This window comes from Bombus huntii, chromosome 2 (genome assembly GCF_024542735.1).
Source record: "Bombus huntii isolate Logan2020A chromosome 2, iyBomHunt1.1, whole genome shotgun sequence".
Taxonomy (NCBI): domain Eukaryota; kingdom Metazoa; phylum Arthropoda; class Insecta; order Hymenoptera; family Apidae; genus Bombus; species Bombus huntii.
In genome coordinates this window covers 19,397,964-19,419,987 of record NC_066239.1, presented here as the reverse complement: position 1 = coordinate 19,419,987, position 22,024 = coordinate 19,397,964, and the positions used below count along the sequence as shown (strand labels likewise).

Sequence of the window (22,024 nt, the reverse complement as noted above, 5' to 3'; positions counted from 1 at the left end):
TTGATCGTTTGAAATGACAAAGAGCGAGTCGCAAGAAAGCACCTGGCAATAGCTCGCGATTCTTAAGGAATGGTATTCACGGTTTAACAAAAGTTCCAAACGAGACACGTTGTACCATTGGCCTCATTCTTGGCCGAGCGCTCTGGGTGAACCGATCTTATTAAGGCTTAATTAGCCATTTAACAAGATATATTTAACTTACGGTGTACACAACGGCTACATGACGAAAAGTGAAAGAATCTGAGGTCGTTAAGCAGCCAATGCATTAATTACAATAGATTTTACCAAGAAACGAAACATTTACTTCGTTCCCTTGTTGGTATTTTAATCATCAAGTAAGAAAGATAAACATACATGTTTTTCGTTGATTCGAAAATGTGGAGCAACGGAAGAAAGAAATTGAAGCACAGAAAGAGAATCACGCCTATATGTTCCTACCAGGGATCTCTTATTTGCTTATCTGTAAGGTAATAGCGTCTGCTTGTTGTTTTGCTGAGATAGGGGATTTTTATTTTGAGTTTGATAACGCGCTTCAGGTGAAATCTACAGGTGACGTATCTAAATCGCGAAGATTTCAAAGTGTACATATTTGTATTATTTTTAATCTGGCGAAATTCACATTAAAAGAATGTTATTTCCAATGTTGCCGCTTCTAATAACTGTATTTGTTGGACAATTTTATTAAAGACATTGATAAAAAAAAATTACGTTTTATGTTTACAAATGAAACATCGCTGCAAAACTATGAATCACAAAGCAATTATTGCGTGATATTTTATTCATTCAATTGCGTGATATATTTATATATATTTATAAATGTACGTTGCATGAAAAATGATTAAGATGCTCTTTCAGCACATAAGTAATGTAAAGCAAATAAAAATTGTTAAAATGATTCAACTATATACAGCGTTGTTTATAAATTTACGCTACAAAATAAAAAGAAACTATTTGCCATAAGTAACAGTTACGTGTATCAACTAATTAATACACGTAAATGTCTAGCGTTCGTGTTTTTTAATTTTTTCGCTAAGATATGTTTACGCGCTATGTTTTGATACGGTAATAGGTTCCTATTTCAAAACTTGATATGATTTCTTAGTTGGAAGAGAAAAAAAATAAACATTTGACGAACCTCTTTCCTCGATGACGTCGGCCTTGACGACGTACACCAGCACGAGGAGTACGCAAACCCCGAGGATCCTGGCTAGTCTCATCTTTTATCCAGGCCTTTCAATCCAGGAAGAATTCCCCAGGCACCTTCACAATAAAGATCGACGCATATCCACTACACCAGCACCGCACACTTAATAATATCGCACTATATATCACTCCGAATTTTTTTGGACGCCCCCTGAACGATTTAGCGACAACAGGGCGATGGTAAATAGTTCCACATCGAGAATCAAGTGTCATAGAAGTAGTAACAAGTTGCTTATTACGGTATCAGGTGAATTAGACTTCCATCGGAATCTCCTCGTCAGGTCTATATATCAGTCCACTTCAAATAATTCAAAGTCTGCATCGTACTACACACGCTCCGTTTCAGTTCCGCGAATATTCCTCGATTCGAATTACTTATTCGAATTAGGCAAGAAGCACGAAAAATTCGAACCACGTTCAAATTCAAGCGTTTTGAACGCATGCGCGCGTAACGACTCCGTTTTCACCGTGATTTGTTTTGTAACAACGCCGGTTGCACACGGGGGAAGAACGATTTCTTAAACACTCTGTGACAAAGACACTGCAATTTCACTGACTCGAATGGACGAAACTCACTCGCGATTTGTTCGATGAAAATACATATTCATCGAACGATAATTTAATAAAATTCGACTACCGTATACGAAGAAATTGGGTTCGATGTAAGAAAGCGCTTGATCGACCACCTTCTCAGGCGTCTCTCGGTGGACAGCCTTACTCCCACGCTGGCCGAGTCAAGAATACGCGCGCCTTGTCAAAGACGAGTCGTGATTCCGTTCGAAGACGGCAGGTGGCGGTAACATTGGGGCCTGACGGACGCTTACGAACAACGCCGATGATCAACGAATCGATAAGCGGCATCGCTGAAAGTGCCTGCATAGATATAAACATCGATTTTTAAATACGTGATTGCAACATGAATAATATTTCATCAAATCATATTGTTAGTGTTTATACGAACCATGTTTATCGACATACCTTAACCTTACATTAATTGTTGACATTACACGATCGATGTAATGTTGTAAAATCGTATTGTACATACAATACGAATAGAAGGATTTACTTGTTTAATTGTTTAAAAATCACAGATTGTCAGTTAAAATTCAAATGCATCGGGTCATTGTCCATCGAGCCAGGTAAGACATGTCGGCATATACGGGCCTGTCGATTCCTTGAAGACAGTAGTCGTTTGATCGTCGCAAAAATCATCGAGAGACTGGTTTCTCGTCGCCGAGGAACGCATCTAGAGTACGTGTGCACATGCAACTGCGTACCCAAGAGAAAACTTGATACAAAAAGGTTGCGATGAACTACGGTGGAAAGAGAAAATACGTCTACGATCGATTTTCTATCGATTAATTTAAAACGATGTAAGGTTTCTTATCGGATGAAAATAAATAACCGTAAATAATTTTTATCATGTAACATGTATATCTGTAATATTAAATATATTTAAAACAATTTGAAGCACGTGTTAATTTATAAAGATAAATACATTTTTTTCAGTTGGTGTTTTTATTTACATATGTATATCGAGATTTCAATCGAACACAAAGTTCGATATTTGACATTTGGCAGCACTGTATCCAAACAAACGTTTGCGAGGGAGAATAGTAACAAAACGTGTCCGGTGTGAATTAACAATGTATGTTTAGTTGTTAAAATAATGAGTCTAAATAGTGAAAAGTGCAAGCTTAATGATAATTCACCTTTAATTTCAACTATGAAAACATAGGAAAAATCTCGATACTTCGAGATAGAGTGAATAAAGGGCATGTTCTTCGCACGATTTGGATGGAAGAAAAATAGAGATTGCAAATGGAAGGGACTTTTTATCTATACGATATCTTTCAACAGGTAAGTACAAATGAAGTATCCTTATACTTGTCGTGGCAAGTTTTTTCCGATGTACGTGGCACATAATCATACGGTGATGCGATGCAAGTAAGAAAATACTGTCAGTTGAATACCTATATACAATGAAATTCTGATGATTGAAACTTCTGTACGTAGACATTTTCGAAACTTTGGTCATCACGTATTGACAATCATAGAAGTATTATTAATTAAGTATTTGTTACAAATAATTCCCATGTAACATATTTGAATCTCAATCTTGTTATGACATAACCTTTATTGACATTATTGGTTCAACTTATTGAATTTCTTAATCGTTGTACGTATGTCTAATCCATTATAACTTTCATATGATCGATACGTAGATTGTGAAGTTCGATTATGAAGGAAAGCAACATGGCGATTCACTTTAAGCGAATGTTTCATTCTAATCGAAGTACCTATATGATTTTATATGGAAACGAAATATTATCGTTTGATTTGTACATTTTATCCTTCTAAAATCTTTTACAAATGTTTTCATCGCGAATTTCTTTCCCTGTAAGCTCTTTTGCTTCTTTTAAATCGTTATACCAGATCCTCCTGACTCACTGGTTCCCAGATGAGATCCGGGACCCATAATGCGTGTTCTTTTGGCAGTTTTTTCTTGCATGAAAGAAACAAGAAGGAATATGTTTATTATCAAAGATATAAGACGGTAGTAGAGAGCGTATGTACACGAAAAACACGTTTACGTTCTTTGTCTGTGTGTAAAATATCTTTCGTTAATTTTTCTGTGTTGGCTTTATATGAATGGTAATAATGATATATTTTTTCAACTTAAGAAAAAGATAGATTTTATAATTTACTTACCATGTGACTATCGTAATAAAAAATAATATTCACGCACGTATTTACCTAGATGTTTCGAGAATCATACATATTAATATAAAGAAATATTTCATTGCTTTCCCCCTTTTTTTTCATAATTTTTATACTACATCTCTTGGAATAAATAATTTTTTAAAAACAAATGGAATAAACAAATATATTTTTTGTGTAGAGTGTAACAAGTTAAATAGAAGTTCAGTAATCGGAAACATTAATTTGATTCAGAAAGGAAAAGGAAAATTTTATAAGAAAATTTCCGTTTCTTTCTTTTTATGTTCATTTATTATAAATAACAAGATGTATATTCGGTGCGCACGTGTTGTTTAACCTGTATATTTATAGATATACTCAAGCTCCGTCTAAGTTTATTTCGCTTACTGTACTATACCTTGTTTTACTTTGAGTTGTTGTCAGTAATATATTTTTCCGCTACAATCTATTTGATGATACGGCGCGAGGAATTTTTTGGAAATTTGCTTCGGAGGCAAAAGCTCCACGTAGCACCTCAAAGAAAAACATCGCTATCCTCTCGCGAGATTGTAGTGGCGTTTTGATACCGATTTTTTGTGAACGGCCGTGTGCAAATGAATTTTTCTTTAAGCCCTTCGTAACCAACAACCATGTCAGTTTTGCACCCCCTTCGAGCTTTATAGACATTCAATCACCGTTAGCATTTTCAATTAAAGTGCAGATACGATAGAATCCTCAGGATATCGATAAGTTGTTGTTTTTCCCTTTCTTTCTTTTTCATTGAATCATAACGAATATAATATAATTCGTAAATTAATTCGTACTAATGATATGCGTACTCGTGAACATTATCAATGAAAGATTAAAGATTAAGATTAGATCTTGTTGAACGGTTGTACAATGCGTAATGGTATCACACTTTTCCACGATATGTTCAATCAAATATAATTAATAGGGAAACGTTGTGAGACTTGAACGTTGTGGATCTAATCCGTTCTTGAATGTTTCTATAATGCAGCTCCAAGAGCGACGTGGAAACGAAGGGATTAATAGTAATGTGTCGGTGGTCCTTCGAAGCTACGGTTACTCTTATAGCGCTCGCGGTTTAGCAATGATTAATGCGTGCATACCTTTATTTTCTCAATCCTCTCGAAGAATCGAGCCTGAAAGATCTAATACTAAGCTGTCGACTACAGATCTGTCTTCAATTCGCCGGCCTAAATAACGCGCCATAGGTATACATCTATAATATATTCGCTCTTTTTTTATAAACTCTCTTTTACATGAAACGATTAAACCTTTCGTCCCTCGATACGTCCTTTGTCTCGACTTTCGTCGTGTTTTCGCGCATCTTCTTCTTTTACGACTTTCCGATTAAAATACCGTCGTTCTTTTTTTCTTCGTTAATCGAGAAACGATACTGTATATCTCAGCGACGTGCACAGTACACGCCATTGATGGTCGTAAATGCCGTACTACGAAAATTTTGCCAGGGTTTTGGAATTTCAAAGAAATTTCGTAACTTTTATGTATATCCTTTTTTATCGTGTTCCACAATTTTCGTAGAATCCTCTTTACACAGAGATAATTTCTACACAACTTATTAACTAATTAAAGAAAAAAATTGAAACTGATTAAAGGACTGGATATGAATTTCACTCGATTGAAATATAAGATATGTAAGAAATTTCGAGCGTCCGCTTCAGATAGCCGAATTCAGCGGAATTTCCAGTGGCGATTATTACCATGAATGTAGCGTATTGCACGCTTTCGTTTTGAAAGGACGCGCGAAAATTGGGAAAATCCGGGACGTACGGGAATCGTAATATATAAAACTAAAGGCGTTGAAACTTTCGAAAGCTACGTACGACATCATGTAGCAGGCACGTCTTATCATATCACGCTAAAGGCTTTAAGAAGCCTGGTAGAACCGTATTGAGGTATCGAACCAGATACTTCTTTTTTATTTAATTTTTTGCGATCTTTATTTCTTTTTTGAACGATTATCTACGTATCCTCGTTCCTATGTATATCACGCGGACGCATGCTTTCATACGCATACGTTCGTTTCCTCTTTTTCTCGGTTTCACATACACACGCTCACATACATACATACATCCTCGCTTCTAATTATTTCTAAACGCTTGAAACTAAGGAAAGGGTGCGAACGGTGCGCGAGCGCAAACAAATGAACGAACGTTTCTTCCGTTGTCGGGCAAGGAAACGTTATTTATTTCATAGGATTTAGCCGTTCGAGGATGTTTAACGCGCGAATATCCTCGGGCAGACTCCCTGTTTTAACACGAAGCACATATCACACGTGCAGGCCTACGAGAATTTTTTTTTATCGAGAGAACACGTACGGTCGTTCGTCACGACCGATTGCTTTAGGCTTTATTTTGTTGCATTCCTCCACTTGAAAAGTGTCCGTGGTTAACGAACAAACGACATCATCGAAGATGTCGACACGTCTAATCTGTCGATACCTACCTTTGTTACCTTGTTTTTCTTTAATTCTCTGCAAATCGTGTCAGCGACACGTTCGATTTTGCTCGTAATCGTGTAACGTGTCTTATTGATCGATCGTCGATTTATCGCGAGTAATAAAGCCAGCTCGTCAAATTCGATAAGGATGCATAAGCGACGACGAGGCTCGACGATTTACTCGTGATTCACGGAAAGCTTTTAGTAGGCGCGGCTGGACGGGTTCAAATTTATAAAAAGACATCACGCTTTTTGTTGTCTGTCGATTCGTTTGAATAAACGCGAATATCTGCTCGAATTGTGCGCAATGCTCTTTCCACGAACTTGACTCCCTTGATTCTGCACCTACCAGTCGTTTCTTGTATCTCCTTATGAACACGGAAAGCAATAGTGCGCGCTTCTCTACGATGCAGTGCTACCACACATGTTCGTCTTTAGTGCAATTCGATTTTTTTTGCACATCGTTTTGGATAATTATTACTTTTACACTTTTAGAATTATTGATCAAACCGTTCGATCATCGCTACCCTTCGTAATCGATCCATCGTTAAACCATAATTAACGGTCCTTATGTAACCAAGACTAAATTCTTTTTGTCACGCGCATTATACACTGAATACCTTGATCTTGTTCTGTTCAGAACATCGTTACTCTGCTCTGTTATCTTTTCTGTTTCTTTTTTTCATTTTGTTCCTTTGTAAAAGTCGCAGTTAAGTAAAACCATGATTTCGTTGTTTCTGACGTTGTACGAGAACCGTATCTGCGAATAGATGAATACGATGGTTGTTGGCTTTCGATGCGTCAGATGTAATTTGTAATCGCATATTCCTAATCTCAAATTCATCTTATTAAAACGACCGTCGGTAATACGCGATATAATATTCGCTGAAATTTTAAAAAAATACGTTGTTCCGCTGAACAAACATTGCATAGGATTACAACAGTAAAAATTGTCACGTTGTGTGTTGGCAAAAATTGTCTTCAGCTTTTTAAAAGTGAACTCGCGTGTTAATTCCGAATTATATTGAACGTTTAAAAGTGCCGTGGACGATAACCGGCGTAAACGGTGTATTATTGATTCAAACGATAAAATCCTCGTTGCATTTGAAATAAAATCTATCCGACTAACCTAATCTATCGTAAATAGAAAAAAAACAAGTGAAACGTGCATTATGGTTGCTACAAAATATCTTGTACCATTGGAAATGTTCATTCCGCTTGTAACTATCTTAGTCTCGTTATAAATAAAAGGGAAGTAGAGTAAACTTAAAACGAATACATCAAAGTAAAAATATGCTTAGAACTAAAAATCGAATAATCGATGTTAGCTTGATAAACGAAAATTAGAAGTTAGAACCACGTTTATCGTTGCTCCGACGAAGCCTCGAAAAAAAAATCGATGTCCGATTCGATCTGCGTCGTTCTGTTTTTCTTTTTCGTTTTCTTCATTTTCTTTTTCTTTCGAGTTCATTGCATGCTTAGTCATTCGAAAAAAATAACCAATGGTAAATTGTGGAATTTCTCGAGAAAAATTTAACAAACGACTGCCTCCGATATAGGATTCTCGGTGATGTGTATAGTGGCGGTGGGCCAATCGATCTTCTTACTGCAAACATGATTGAGTCCTTCGAGGGAAGCCAGTCTGTAGTCAGCCATTTTCAACGGTGATAGTGGTGCCACTGTAAAGAAAAATAAACGAAAATTCCAGGTCAGAGTAATTGGAGTGCTGAATCACATTCTTCATCCTCGTATCGAGGTTTCTAATACGAAAGTATCCACATGTATGTTCCGTTCGTTCAAAAACAAATAAACTCATCGTATCGTAAATAGAGATAAAAGTCGAAACGTAAAATCGTTAAAAAGGAATTAAACATTTAGCTTGATCGAACGAAGAGATTGAAAAAATAAAGAGGACAGAATAAATAGAAAGGCACACATGCAAAACGAGAAACAAGAAGGGTAGAATCACGTGTGTGTCAGAGTGAAATTGTTTTATGTGCAAGGCATGTGATTCGGCATAATTTGTTGTACGCTATTCTACTGCCCAGTATGTGCGGAGTCTTTCTTTCATTGCACATTTTTATAAATACTATCTGTTAATGTCCCACCATGAGTATATGCTGCTATAAGAAAACAGATTAAATAATTTAAAATTTGAAAACAGCCTAGGTATACTTCCGTTCAAAAGATCGACTTCTACGAGGAAGCGATAGTAAGGTGTCTCTAGAAAGATATTTGATTTATCGTTGATTGATAAAGGCTACTTCATACCAACTACCGATAAGAACAAACAATGATAGAACTCAGTCGATAAAACTTCACCATGATCTTGTGATCCTAGTAAATGAATCCTCATTGCAGTGAAGATTTTTAAGAAATTCGTTAAATAAAAAATTTGTCGAATAAATATATGAAAATGCAATGCAATCTTGAACTAATCCTCTCGCTGTAACTCTTCATATACGTTTCAAAGCAATTGTAAAAGTGTTTTTGTCGATATTCTATAGTTTCATCGTGCAAAAGTTCAATCGACATTTTATTTCATTCAAAAACAAACAGCGAGAGGGATGACGATTCTAAGATGTATCTACAAAATGTATCAAAATTCATGAAATGCACGAGAGTTTAGTAAGTCCGAAGACATAAACCCACGACATCTGCAGCCCAAAAAAAGTTAGCATTGTTTAACAGAATGAACAATAGTTAGTTGCCTTTTGATAATCCTTCATAGACAGAGAAGACAGAAATAGAGAGAATATACCCGAGGTTGTCCATGATATTGTTAGTACATCATCGTCGGTTAATACCTCCCGATAAAAGTTTGAATTCCGACTTACTTAACACATAGACGTGGCCTAACTGACCAACTGCGCGCTTGACTCCTTGCGGCCTTCAATTCCTAATTACAATTACCTTCGGGTGTTGTCGGCGTCATGGGCTTCCGCGGGGATCTCACCACTAAAAGGCATAAAAAAAAACAAATTCTCTTTAAAACATTCAAAAAACGGAACAGATCATAACGTAGCGTAGCCATAGCGAATATTATCATAATTTTTTTTTATTCTCATTGAAAAAAATCATTCTTAGGTGCGATACATCGCTAGGCCGATTGTCGTGTACTGATACATTTAAATAATAAAAATTAAGCACCGATTAGATCGCGACTAGCGTCCATGTTCATCTTCTTTCGTGCAGTCAGAGAAATTGTTATTCGAATGAAATGGACGCGAGTCGCAAAGAAACGCTTTGGCTATTTACATTGCAAAGTAAGTGTCAAATTCGCTTCTTCTTAAAAAAGAAATTATCAAATAAATCGTTTGATCGGAAATTCTAATGCTACTTCATAACAGTTTACGAGCCATTCGAACAGTAAAAGCGTAAATTCTTGCCGATATTTATTAAAGTACTTTCAGAACAATATACGTTGTATATTTTCTGTCTAAACTACTTGAACGATAGCGTGATCCTTAGCACTGGCAGAAATTGAGAAGCAAAACAAAATAGCCAAAAAGCTGACACTACTTTACTGACTACTTCAGTTGAGCACTAGGTATTAGTATATACGTACCACTCGATCGATCCGAGACGCGTGGGAAATAAAGGCGCAAGTCGGTGAACATGTATTTTTTTTCTTATTTGCCTTCGATAATCATTTCTTTTTTTTTTTTTTTTTTCTTAAGCTCTCAAATAAATGACAAATGGTGGTGAGACTAAAGTGATGAATTCAACGTAATCCTTTTTCAAACCTCTTTTTATTTATCAAGTCGAGCCAGTGGCTTTCCAACGAAGGAAAGTACATGATCGAAGACGTTGTTAAATCTCGATGTAGCAAGGATGCTGGTGAGATCGTTAGACAGAGAGAGAGAGAGAGAGAGAGAGATAGAGAGAGAGAGAGAGAGATCAAAATGGTTTATTCGATGCGATGGTTTAAATAAAAAGCGATTTGAGAATTATTTTTTGAAGAGATTTAAAACGTTTCACGTAATCGATCCTTAATGCATCAAGGATTAACAACATCTTGGCATCGCGCCATTCGTACATGAAAACTCTATTCGTATAACAGAGACGATCGTAACAACAACAATTAATTAACGATAATCATCACGATAGGAACAATTAATTAATTTAATTAGAACAACTCGGGCGTACTTGGCTAATATTCGCAGATACCTACCATGTAAAATAAATAATAAATTCATAGTCTTTGTTTTAAGCGAATCGATAATGTAAAAAGGAGTTGGATAATAATTAGAAGGAATAGGCGAGGCGTAGTATCATCGGCGAAGTACTGTATTCACGCGATAAATACACCTTATTTCTTTCTGTTCTGTTGCATATTAACTGGGCGATAGTAGTGGTAAAAGCGTTGTGTTATGTGATAAGTGCCATCGTGTTTCTGTGATCAAGAAGCCAAAAAGAATAATAAACTTCAATTACTCGCGTAATTAGCGTTAATCGTTTAAAGGGGTGATAACACATTTTGTATTCGCTTATTATGCGTTTTCAATGAAGCGATAAAAATATTTACGATATTGGCGAACGTCAAGTTACTTCGAATATGATTGCACGATAGATAACGTCTACGTCAGAAAGAGAAAAGTCTGCGACAAAATCGTTTCTATTTAAAGGTGGGGGAACAGAAACAACGTTGCTCGCTACAGCTAAATGCAGCTTAAACCGACTTCCGCACCAGTCTAGCGAGTTCCAAGGCAAAGTGGTCGAGGATGACTTCATTTACAAGCGTTACTTCGTTATTGGATCGCATACTACCGAAGTCGGGAACGTCGCGATGAGAGATTATCCGTTCGGTCAGCTTATCATAAAACGTTTCTTTCGTTTTTGTATATAACTCGTTAGTTGTGTTGGCTTTTATTCGGGTATACGTGTATATAGGCCAAAAATACCGATACTCGTCAAATTGTAGCAATCGATTTAACGAACTTAAGCCTACGAATATTCACGATTTACGACACTTGCGTTCTCATTTCCGCGTATCGTTACGCAAGAGAGCACGCGAACGTCTTCATGAAATCATTAACGCTAATCCATTGTTTGGAATGTTAAACAACCAATAATGTTGTCTCTTATTTACGTGTCGTAAAGGTTGTAAAGAACGAGCATTAACTCGAATTTTACTACCAGTTTTATTTTAACATATCAATCAATGGGAACTAGTATTAGTTTTATCAGGCGGTCGCGTGCTCTTTTGCAAAATAGCATGGCGCGAGCGAAATTCGTTTATACCGATGAAGATCGATGAGAATAACCATTTGACAATTTGATAATTAAAGTCTAAAGCGTGGTTCGTCAGGGCGCTCACTTACCATATCCTTCGCCCTGCAGAAACAGTCGGAAAGCCTCGCTTACTTTGCCCGGTTGCTCCTCCAGTACCATTCCGCAATCAGAAATCTGTCAATTGGACAAATTAAATTAGTTGGTATTATCTAGTTAACGATATAGCTAATCTCTTTCACTGTTACATCTAACGTTGCGACAGTATTCACAGTAGCAAAGGAACAATGATAATCCATGTAAAAGGATATTAATGTTTTTTGTAAAAATATTTTCCATTTGAATTTCCATTAACAGTAGTAGGTATGCGAAATAGCATAATAGTAAAAGAAAGATATTATATTTGTGTACATTTGAATTATTTTGCTAAAAATAATTCGCAATTAAAAGTTCATTGAGAAAACGTTATCAGGTGAATTTTAAGTCAACTTCACGAAATTCCTGATGAAAGCTCTCTCCGCGGAATTAAACTCCAAATGTGTACAGTCTCTTAGCACAGAGGGTGATTAATATTGCAAATGTCTCTTACCTTCATCCAAGAGCTGTTCATCGGATCTAATCGTCCATTTAACGTGACGGTGTCGTCGACGTGTGGGCTCAAAGCACCGGTGATATTCATCACAGGTACACCGAGCGTCAGACCTTCCTTCTTACGCGTCGGGTCTAATTCCCTCGTGATGTTCAGATCTGTACGACGAACGTAGCTGTCGATTAATAGCGCTAGATTCGTTGGATTTACACGACGCTCAAAATAGTTCTTGTACACTTGGACGAGGTCGTGGTTTCTTTCCTCCGTACCCTGAAACAAATTTTATACGTGATACTTCCTGAATCTCTGACAATTTTTTTCTTCGTTGTGTCGAATGTTTACACCATAAACACGATCTACTTCCATTATTTTTTTTTTTTTTACGATACCTACATATATGTGGTAACTCCGTTAAGGAGCTACGTGTTGCATAATAAGAGCGACGGAATTGTCGTTGAACACTGATCCAATTTCCTACGTTGCTTGGAAACACTCGATAGAATAAGCCTTCGGCATACTCGATTTCGTCAATAATTTATCGATCTACGTTTCCGTGTGAACGTTGCTTAAACTAACTTGCCTTGATGAAACTTTGTGGGTCATCCAGGCTATCGCCTATTCTCTTATATACGCGTATCGTGCTATTTCGTGCTAGAAATTTATTGCTAAGACCTTCTCGTTTAATTGATCTGTTTGTCGATATTAGAAAAAAAAGTCTATAATGAATAATATTGGAAAACATGTAATTATACATTCTCAACACAATATTAAATTCAACATCAATTTCGTTAGAGTCTATTATCTAATATTTTATTAGATTTACTAGAAATTTACTATTATTACTACTACTAGTAGTAGTAGTAAATAGTAATACTATTTATTATTATTATTTACTATTTATTAGAAAATAAACAGTACCGTCGAGGGATTTGAAAAGTAATAGCCTGCCTCTCTCGTTGAAAGAATGTGTAATTTCTATAGTTAGTGTGTTTAAATATGCGAATGTATGTTCTCACCCTGCCAAAGTGATGCCACATCAGATAGTCCAATACACCCTGGGTCATGCCCTGTGACCTCAAATGACGAACGTTCAGCTTCTGGTAGCCCCATTCGATCCAACCTGCCTGCGTCGACACGCAGTTTATCAAGCACAGAGCATTAACCTTCTCCGGATGAGCAAGTGCGAATCTCGCTAGTATGTTGGCCCCGGCGCCGACTCCAAAACCGATTACGGATTTCAGGCCAAAATAGCCCAGTACGAAGAGCAACTGTTCAGCCAGTTCATCCATGGACGGATAGACGTAACTGTAATACGGAAATAAGATTTAGCGTCTTATTTTTCTTTTATGTTTCGATATAACAAATTTTTCTTTGTAACAATTTCTCTGTTGGATGCGCAGTAAGAAATATTAGGTTTGGATTTGATACAAGAAGGACATTTTATGGAAGTTGTGTTATGTGTCAATGTTTGACACATGCGGTAAGGAAAAGGAATTGGAATTGATGGTACGTGCAAAGCAATTGTCCACTTGACCTTAGGTGGTTATCGTGTGCCAATATTTATCATTGCATGCTACGTGTGAAACGGGATTTACGTTTTCCGTAATACGGTACACGTAGGCAATAAACGTGGGATGTTATTAGTTTCATATCAACAATATAAATTGTTGTGTTGATTACATCTACGCTGTAATTAATGCTGATGTATTTATATTTGCAAATTCTTTCATACAAGTACACACTAGTAGGAATATGTAAAATACTTCTAAAAATATGATTAGTTGCCATTATGAAATCATTATTGTAAATAGCCTAAGGAATTTGCAAAATAATATACGAGATGGACTTTATGGACGAGATTATATGGACTTTAAGATGCCAATTTTAAATCATGATCTTGATTCCTCTGACTAAATTACAAAAATCCAATACAATCTCTCGAGTATCACCAAGTCGATCGATCGGAAACAAAATATTCGACTAGATATACTCGTCATCAAGTTTTACGGATTTGGCACGCGAGTGGGAATAGTTCGTATTTGCTGGTTGCATGAAAATCTGCATTGCAGTCTAAATTATTCTGTAACACTCTGTTTAGCTACGTATACGTCCGCCGAGGTGAACCTCGATTGTTTGAGGTCAGGTTAATCGGACGTCGTAGGTAGATAGTGTCAATCTTCCAATTCCACAGTGTAAACGATTCTCAGCGATTGTGTCACGCGGTTTGCGGAATTTTCTTCTTCTTGCCGTCAATCGTAACATCGAAACGTATATGATAGCTCACGAAAGTATTTCGACATTTATCATAGAAAACTTTCGTGTATCATGTGCGTTATATAAAACATTTTGAAATTGTTCGGAATTTTGAGTAGCCGTCCGTTTACGGCTCGGACAGGCCCTATACCTTCTTTAGGAATTTCCGAATTATATGTCTTCCCCGAGCTGTAAACCTAATGACTCTGAGATCAGGCAAAAAACCTCAGTCGGGAAGGCACGAGACCCAGCGGCTGGTGGGGAAAATCAGCAACATACTAGGGCAGTTCATCATCAGACATCGTACTGTATGGGTGAAATACTTCACTCCCAACAAGATTCCACCATCGCCGTGTTCATAACATCACGCTTTACTTTTATACAATAAATGCAAATACAGTGCTAGATTAGTCTAACATTCGATCTATTAAACCTCCTCCACCTTGAGCGTTAAGTCATTCGAGGTACGCGGTATCGACCGATCGGTTTGACCCGACCGGTTCTTGTTTAGTCGATAATTCGCAACAGGAATTTTACTAACACTATGATGAGATTACGATGATTATACATATTGATCAAGTTTGAAACCAATCTGCAACCAATCTTTTATCATATATCGAAACATTGCTATCAAAACTCTATATAATATCTAATATATTTTATTGTTTCAAATAAAAGCGATCTTATCGCGTAACTTCGTTCTCGTTAAACGACAAGAGCTAGTTCAACGATTGATGACAGAGATCTTCGAATGAATTCCTGATCTAACATTTCCTGATTTCATGAGAAGTTGAATAACGAAACGGCGAACTGCGCAACAGCCGGATAAGATCGAATCCATAGAAATGCAAACGGCGATAGAGGGAAAAGCGTAAGAAAGAATTTGCCGCGCAGGCATGAGGCAAAGGAGAGAGAATCGCTCTTAAGACATGGAGGAATTACCCGCGGTACATGTTAAAGTAGGAACATAGTCGGGGCTTCGACTAATTAGGATGTTAATTAGGTCATTGATTTGCACTAATTGAATTCACTGTCGTCAACTGACGCGCGCGTATCATTCTCTTCAACGATATTTAAATATTCATACGTATAATACGTGCACATATGGTAAACATTGGGAAATCAGCTGTCTCTATTTTTGCTTTTTCGCTTTGTTTCGTCACTGTCAGCCGTGCTGCGCGTTAATTAGCAAACTCGTTACTGCACGTCAAGGGAATCGGTGTTCGAACCTGGTTGATAATTGGAAGTGGTCGCTTATCGACTTTAGGTGTGGCTGCTAGCAATTACTCGTTTGCTGGATCGTGTTCGAAATGGAAAAAGAAATTGGTCCTTTGTATAAATTTTTCATCGACTATTTAGTACGAAAACCTAAAGGTTTGCAGCGATTCCAACATTAAAAATTGTATTTATTAAAAAAAAAAAAAAGATATAAGTTTCACGTTCAAAAGAGTAAAAGTTTATCAGTGTGAATATTTAGCTGTAATTTTATAACGCGTTTCGAGAAACAAATAAACTTTCTGTAGAAAATGTACTTACTCCTCAGGCAGCGTGGGTGCACCTTCTTCTTGACCCGGTGCATTCACATGATAAACACAGAAGTTTTCGAGTAAAACTCTCATGTCGATGTAATTAAAGAACGCCTGGAAGCTCGATATATCTGAAAATAACGATCCACGTTTTCCTTTAATATCTTCTGCAATCAAAAATCTTATCCATCCGTATCAAATTCACTTAAAATCATCTATCTTTCTTCTCTCGAGCGACGTAGACAAATTTTCGGTCAGATTTTTCACTTTATTTTCCAACAACAACGAAGGACATTTTGAAGAATTTTAACTAATATTACCACATTCCCATATACAGTGCATAGTAATTAGAATACAGCTATTGCTTTTCAAATACAAAGTCAAACATCTATTTGGGAATATTCCGTAATTTTTCTTTATATTAATCTCTGCTATTTCCAAACGAAGTCTCATTAATACTATTATGGGTAAGATTTTACACTGCTATATCTTTTTTATCTTAGAAATCAGTAAAATCGAACAAATGCAATTAAATGTTTCGTTACTATACGATATTAGATGAAAAATAGAAAAATTATTGTTCGGAGTGGTTAGAAATGATATTAGGATGGTATTAGAACAAAATTCACATGGGGTGAAATTTGATCCATGATAGCCTCTAGAAATAATTAGAAGCATTGATTACTCACAGTTAAGGCCTAAGTCGTGATAAGTAAGAATGGCAGGTTTCGCTCGGTTCCCTTGCACAGCCACCAGCAAACTCCCTTTGTCGGTTTCAACCCTTTCCTCTCGCACAGAACTGTCGTCTCTCGATAGGCATCTTAGCGGAGGAAATTGAAGTTGAATATTTTTCAGTTCAATGTCGTCCATACTATCTGAAGGCATCGTGCTGTGCATGAAAAGAAGTCTCTTAATCCCTTGACTATTTTGCCACAACTAAATCAATCGAGACATTCTTGGCACACGTGCAAACAAAGCACCAAATATTCAAAGTTTGTTGAGTCAGACGAAATTTATACTTCGTTGGTGTTTCTTGAGTTAAGTAGGTGTCTTTATCATTGGTAAAATACTGAAACGTGCTTAGTACTCTGTTATCATTCACTTATAAAAGTATCATTCTTATTTGTGATGTACGTTGCGTCATTCTAATTATCTAAATGTAGTTGCTAGACTCTCGGCAATAATTGAAAATGCAATCGTTGGCTTTCTGTTTTTAAGTATCGTAATAGAAATATCTAAAAACATAAATTCTCTTCTACTAGCTTTTTCTTGATGAAAGAAGAAAGAAGATATCTCTATCTTCATGCAGCTCTTGGGGAAAAATAGTCGTATTTTAATAACAGCGAGTGTGTTAAGCATTAAATTAAATGCGCGAACAAGGACGTTTAATAAGGAGGAAATAATCGATAGCCTAGAAAATTCAGTGCTGACTTAACCAAGGGTCGATAGAAAATTGCATAGTGGAAAATTTATGTTGAATCGATACGCATTTTTTCTCGCGTATTTTTTATGCTCACCTGATATCTATATTTGCACACTTTATTTTTAATTTTCTCGAACGCGAAACTACATGCTCGTAATGCAAGTAAAAGACGCTCCTGTTAATATCACATTTTAATCGCTAGACTAATTAGAATACTATTAGGTTAAACGAAGATAGAAGGAATTACATTCAAATGAGATACGAGAGTGCTAACCCTGAAACTATTGAATATGCAAAAGTTTGCATCGAAATGAAAAGAATCAGCCAGGTGAAGGGAGTTATTCCTTCTTGTTTATTCTCTTTTCATTCGCACTACAGACAAAGTATCATCAAATATTCGCTACGTCAACGCCAGAATATAAAATGTGCCAAGTTGATACTTTCAGCGGATTTGAATGGCTAGTCCTATAGGTTTTTGTCCCTTTCAAAGCGACGTATAAATATTTCGTGAATAAACTTTTGTTTCCCTCTGTTCTTGTGTTTCGGTAGAAATGTTACTTTTATTTGTTATAATTTTCCTTTGTTTACCCATATTAATAAGAAATTTTAAATATTGTAATAATCACAATTATAACAAAATAAAAACGTAGTTTAAGCGAAATAAATATTATTGTTTTTTATCACGTAGTATTATTGCTCTATAATTAATATTCTATCCCTTTCCATTAATTAATACGTAATATGTAACTCAATGTATAGTTCATTAGACAAAAGTATCAGAGCACAGTTAGTCAATGATTTATGATCGCTAACGGAGTAGTAATCGCTACATAATTGCTTTCTAATAACTCTTCGCCATACCGTAATTCACAGAAACGATTTGCGATAGTTCAACGATTAATATTCATTTGACCCATGAATATGTATATGTATTTGTACAAGTACGATCGTGTGATATACATTCGCGCTTAATTAATTAAGTAATTAACCCGAATGTAGCAGAGACAGACCACCCTTCCCATATGCCAAAATCCAGGGCAGGATGTGCAGTTTGCGTTACGAATATATGCTCTTTCATCGATATAAACTTTGATCAGTTCACGAATATACATCTCACTTATCAATACCAAAGAAACGATGAACATTATCTGAATACGAATTTCAAAATATCGAATTTTCTTATCACAATTACAAATACCTTCTTACGGAATACTATAAATGTACAGTGTACAATGGCTTATGAAAGTATTTCAATAAAAAAAACTTTTTCTAAATACATGTATATATTATGTGTATCGTATAAAAGATTTTGTATGACGTACGATACGATACGATTTCCATCCTATTGATAAAATTTGAAATAAATCCGAAAATGTACATAGAAGTTACAAGATGATTATAACAAACACACAGTTCATAGAGAAGACAAGATTTGACGTCCAAGAAACTGAAAACTTTGATAAAGGTCGTTTTTGCTACGAGTCACGCAATTATAATAATCGTACATTTATCTATTATACTGCCGCCCTTAGTTAGAATATTTTATCATTTCGAAACATCCGTGGAAACTGATGTTTTATTCTTCGTTCAATTGGAAATATTTTGCCATTATTTCACAACAGCCTATCGTATAATTATTCTACATAAGCAAGGTAGATAATTTCCATTAAAGCAACAATTAATTAAATGCTTGAGGCGAGACAGTGTAATGTAAGAAATACTTGAAATCGTTTGTAATTCATACTTTCAAATAACATTTGCATAAACTAGGTTATACAGTGTTAATGAAATTCCAAAAAGTTTTCATATAGCGCATCTGATATGTTCATAAAGATTGTCTATGACAAGTATTCGAATGCTTTCTTCAATTACTATAGTTTTCTACAGCTGAATCGTTGATAGCACTTGCTATGCCTACGATGTCGCTAGATATGCGTGATAAAGGGCGTAATCGGACGCGCGCCTACGGAAGGTATGGATGATTTGCATAAAACTCGTGCAAACGCTTAATATAAACGCGTACACGCAAAGCCACGTACTTTATTAAAGAAGTCGGTGGTGTAGTGAGCTTTTTATGGTATCGATCCTGAGGACCACGCCCTATCGAGCATGGCGTTGCTGGTCGGATCGTGTGTTACTGAAGATGGCCCGTGTCCCCGAGACCGTGCATACCACACGCTTGCATTCTATGCGGTAATCTTGTGATTCGTGTGCGCAATTTCCCTTTGACGCCTGCAGTTCTATTCAGCTGTAGAGGACATTAAAGAGGAAACACGTAGCACCGCGTTCTTCTTCGTTAAAGCTTCCGTAATGTTCAAAAGTGCATTTCACTCTCCAGCGAAATGGCCGTTTAAGGTTCGTTTAACTACGCGTTTATTATGTGATCCAGTAAATCAGAGTACTGATTTTCCTCTTTAACGTCTTGACATGTGTATTTATGGCTTTAACGATGATTCTACCATCTTTCGCTTTATTTTCACGATTTATAAAAGGTAGGAACTTAGGAGCAATATATTAGAATAAAATAGGATTATCTGTGTCAGTATGCCGTTTAAGTAGAAATAGGTAATTCGTCTTGTAATTCGCTAAATTCGATTATGAACAATCTTCGAGCTATATCTCTTCTTTTTTGATATCTTTTCTTGTTGAATCTAAGGTACACAATATTTTCCCAATTCTCTTATTATTCTACTAAAAATAGTGTCTCATACTGTACAAGTTCCATTATTTTGTGAAAAGATCAAGGTTGAATTTTAAAATATCGAAGCTTAGTTCTTAGAGTTCCAAGAAATTCTAAAGTGCTTCTTGCAATAAAACCAATGGCACGTTTTATACGACCGTCTTTTCGCAGTATCGAGTAAGACGCTTCCTGATTTAAATCGCCAGGAAAAACAAATGATACTCGTGGTGATTAATTTGATCATGTTAACCGTTTAAAGAGTACTTGGGCGATGCAACCCGCGCTCTTTCTCTGTCTAATACTGGAAGAATTTACTTTGACCTGTATTCTTGAGGATTTACGGGGCGACCCAATTTAGTTTACCGGGGAAATGTCAGGATCTCAGGCTTCCCTGCTCCCTACATGCTGACGCTTCTGCAAGTTCGAGCGAGATAAAGGAACGACACCCCCTTCTTGCAGGAATATCAGTGAAAATACCATCCACTGACCTCATAAAGAAGTTACTTTCTTCGTTGGATTCCCGGGGCTGATCCTGCCCTTTTGTTGAACGTTTCTTTTCCTTGCTTTATCATTTAGGAAGGCAGCGTTGCGTAAATTGCTTTTCCAGTAATACCATTCTCGTGTTTCTCTTTTTTCATACTGTTTCTTATATGTAAATGAAAATACTGCTTCTATTTTCTGGAATACAAGCTTCAAAAACGACCTCGTTAGTCAATGTGAATTAATTTCTGCTATCATTTTAATACTCTTTCTGTCACATTCCATATTTCGTTTATTCATGTGGCGCTTGAATGGAGCCGTGATCTCGCAAAAAGAAGAAGATATGGAACGGGATTCTCTCTTTGAAAACGTTGGCACCCGCTGCGAAAATATATCTGCAGAAATTATTTCATTAAATTTATACCCGAGATTTATAGACACAGCTGGATGGCCGCAGTTTGATTTTACTTGAAAATCAATACGTTATCCTGCGGACTTCACGATACACGTACAAATGTACTCTCAAAGTAATCAGTTGGAGATTGAGTCGCTAAAATGTTTCCAAGTATTCGTTGAAAATGGAACAGCGTTGACAGTTTTTTAATATTAACAAATGGAAGTTATTTGAAATCGGTTGTACTCGTATTTAAGGCAGAATAGTAATCAGAATAGTAGAATATGTTCGAAGGTAATTTTTAGGAAAACTGTTAGTTCGCTATAATTTTTCTAGCACCGTAGAATACCATTTGGATATGAGAGTTCATTATAAATAGAGCCACATATCTATGTAATTTTAAGAATGACGAGTAAACGATATTTTTTTCAAATTTAAGTGTATTATAGCCTGAACCATTATATTATTGGCTTTGTTGTTAAAAGGAAAATCTAGCCTCGAGAGAGTTAAGTGTCGAACGACATCAGTAAAAAGTTCTTCAAAGTAATTTCTCGCGCCAAGGAATTTCATGATAAATAGATAAAGTCTCGGTTAGATATACAGTACCCCCTTGTTTACACTGATAGAGCATTGCTTGCGAACGATAGTAACCCAACTTTATTCACTTTATTACTATGATCATATTTCTCCGGTAACGTACACCATAATGTTATTACACAAACAGGTGTTGAAACGAACGTTTAAGATTCAGCACGAAGAAAAACATAGAAGAAGAAAAACGAGGTTCACGAGAGAAATTTATGTAAAATACTGTAATTTATATGCGAATATCAATATTATTTTTCAATATTTTAGAATTTCTATGTGTATTTTTCAATACAAGCGAGAATGATTAAATTCATTCAGAAAATATTCATTGCAATATATATTCTGTACAGATATTTACTTTATCGAATGCTAGATTCTTATTAGCATACCTATCCAATAATGATAACTGAAAAATAAATGGTCTCACCAAAGTTTTTTCATTTACTTTTTTACATTCTAAGACTAGGACATA

At 36.1% G+C, this 22,024-nt stretch overlaps 2 protein-coding genes across 13 annotated transcripts in view; both read right to left on the bottom strand.

Moving 5' to 3' along the window:
• LOC126876531 (epidermal growth factor receptor) overlaps nt 1-1,957 on the bottom strand; it is a 172,889-nt gene extending 170,932 nt beyond the window's left edge. Inside the window, exon 1 of the mRNA XM_050639399.1 lies at nt 1,136-1,957. Within this exon, the coding sequence (XP_050495356.1) occupies nt 1,136-1,217 (82 nt within the window). The 5' untranslated portion in view covers nt 1,218-1,957. The remainder of the gene's footprint in view (nt 1-1,135) is intronic.
• Nucleotides 1,958-7,667: 5,710 nt separating this feature from the next.
• The window catches only part of LOC126878288 (protein NDRG3), a 30,499-nt gene continuing 16,142 nt past the window's right edge, over nt 7,668-22,024 (bottom strand). For 8 of the 12 annotated variants that reach the window (XM_050640911.1, XM_050640913.1, XM_050640917.1 and 5 more), the window contains 7 exons: nt 16,677-16,876; nt 15,998-16,118; nt 13,225-13,513; nt 12,209-12,478; nt 11,712-11,796; nt 9,301-9,345; nt 7,668-8,066 (listed from right to left, as the gene is read on the bottom strand). In XM_050640911.1, coding sequence (XP_050496868.1) covers nt 7,921-8,066; nt 9,301-9,345; nt 11,712-11,796; nt 12,209-12,478; nt 13,225-13,513; nt 15,998-16,118; nt 16,677-16,876 — 1,156 coding nt within the window. In that variant the 3' untranslated portion in view covers nt 7,668-7,920. Of the gene's footprint in view, nt 8,067-9,224; nt 9,346-11,711; nt 11,797-12,208; nt 12,479-13,224; nt 13,514-15,997; nt 16,119-16,676; nt 16,877-22,024 lie in introns of all 12 variants that reach the window. The other 4 variants (XM_050640914.1, XM_050640915.1, XR_007695627.1 and 1 more) reach the window with 3 other exon arrangements.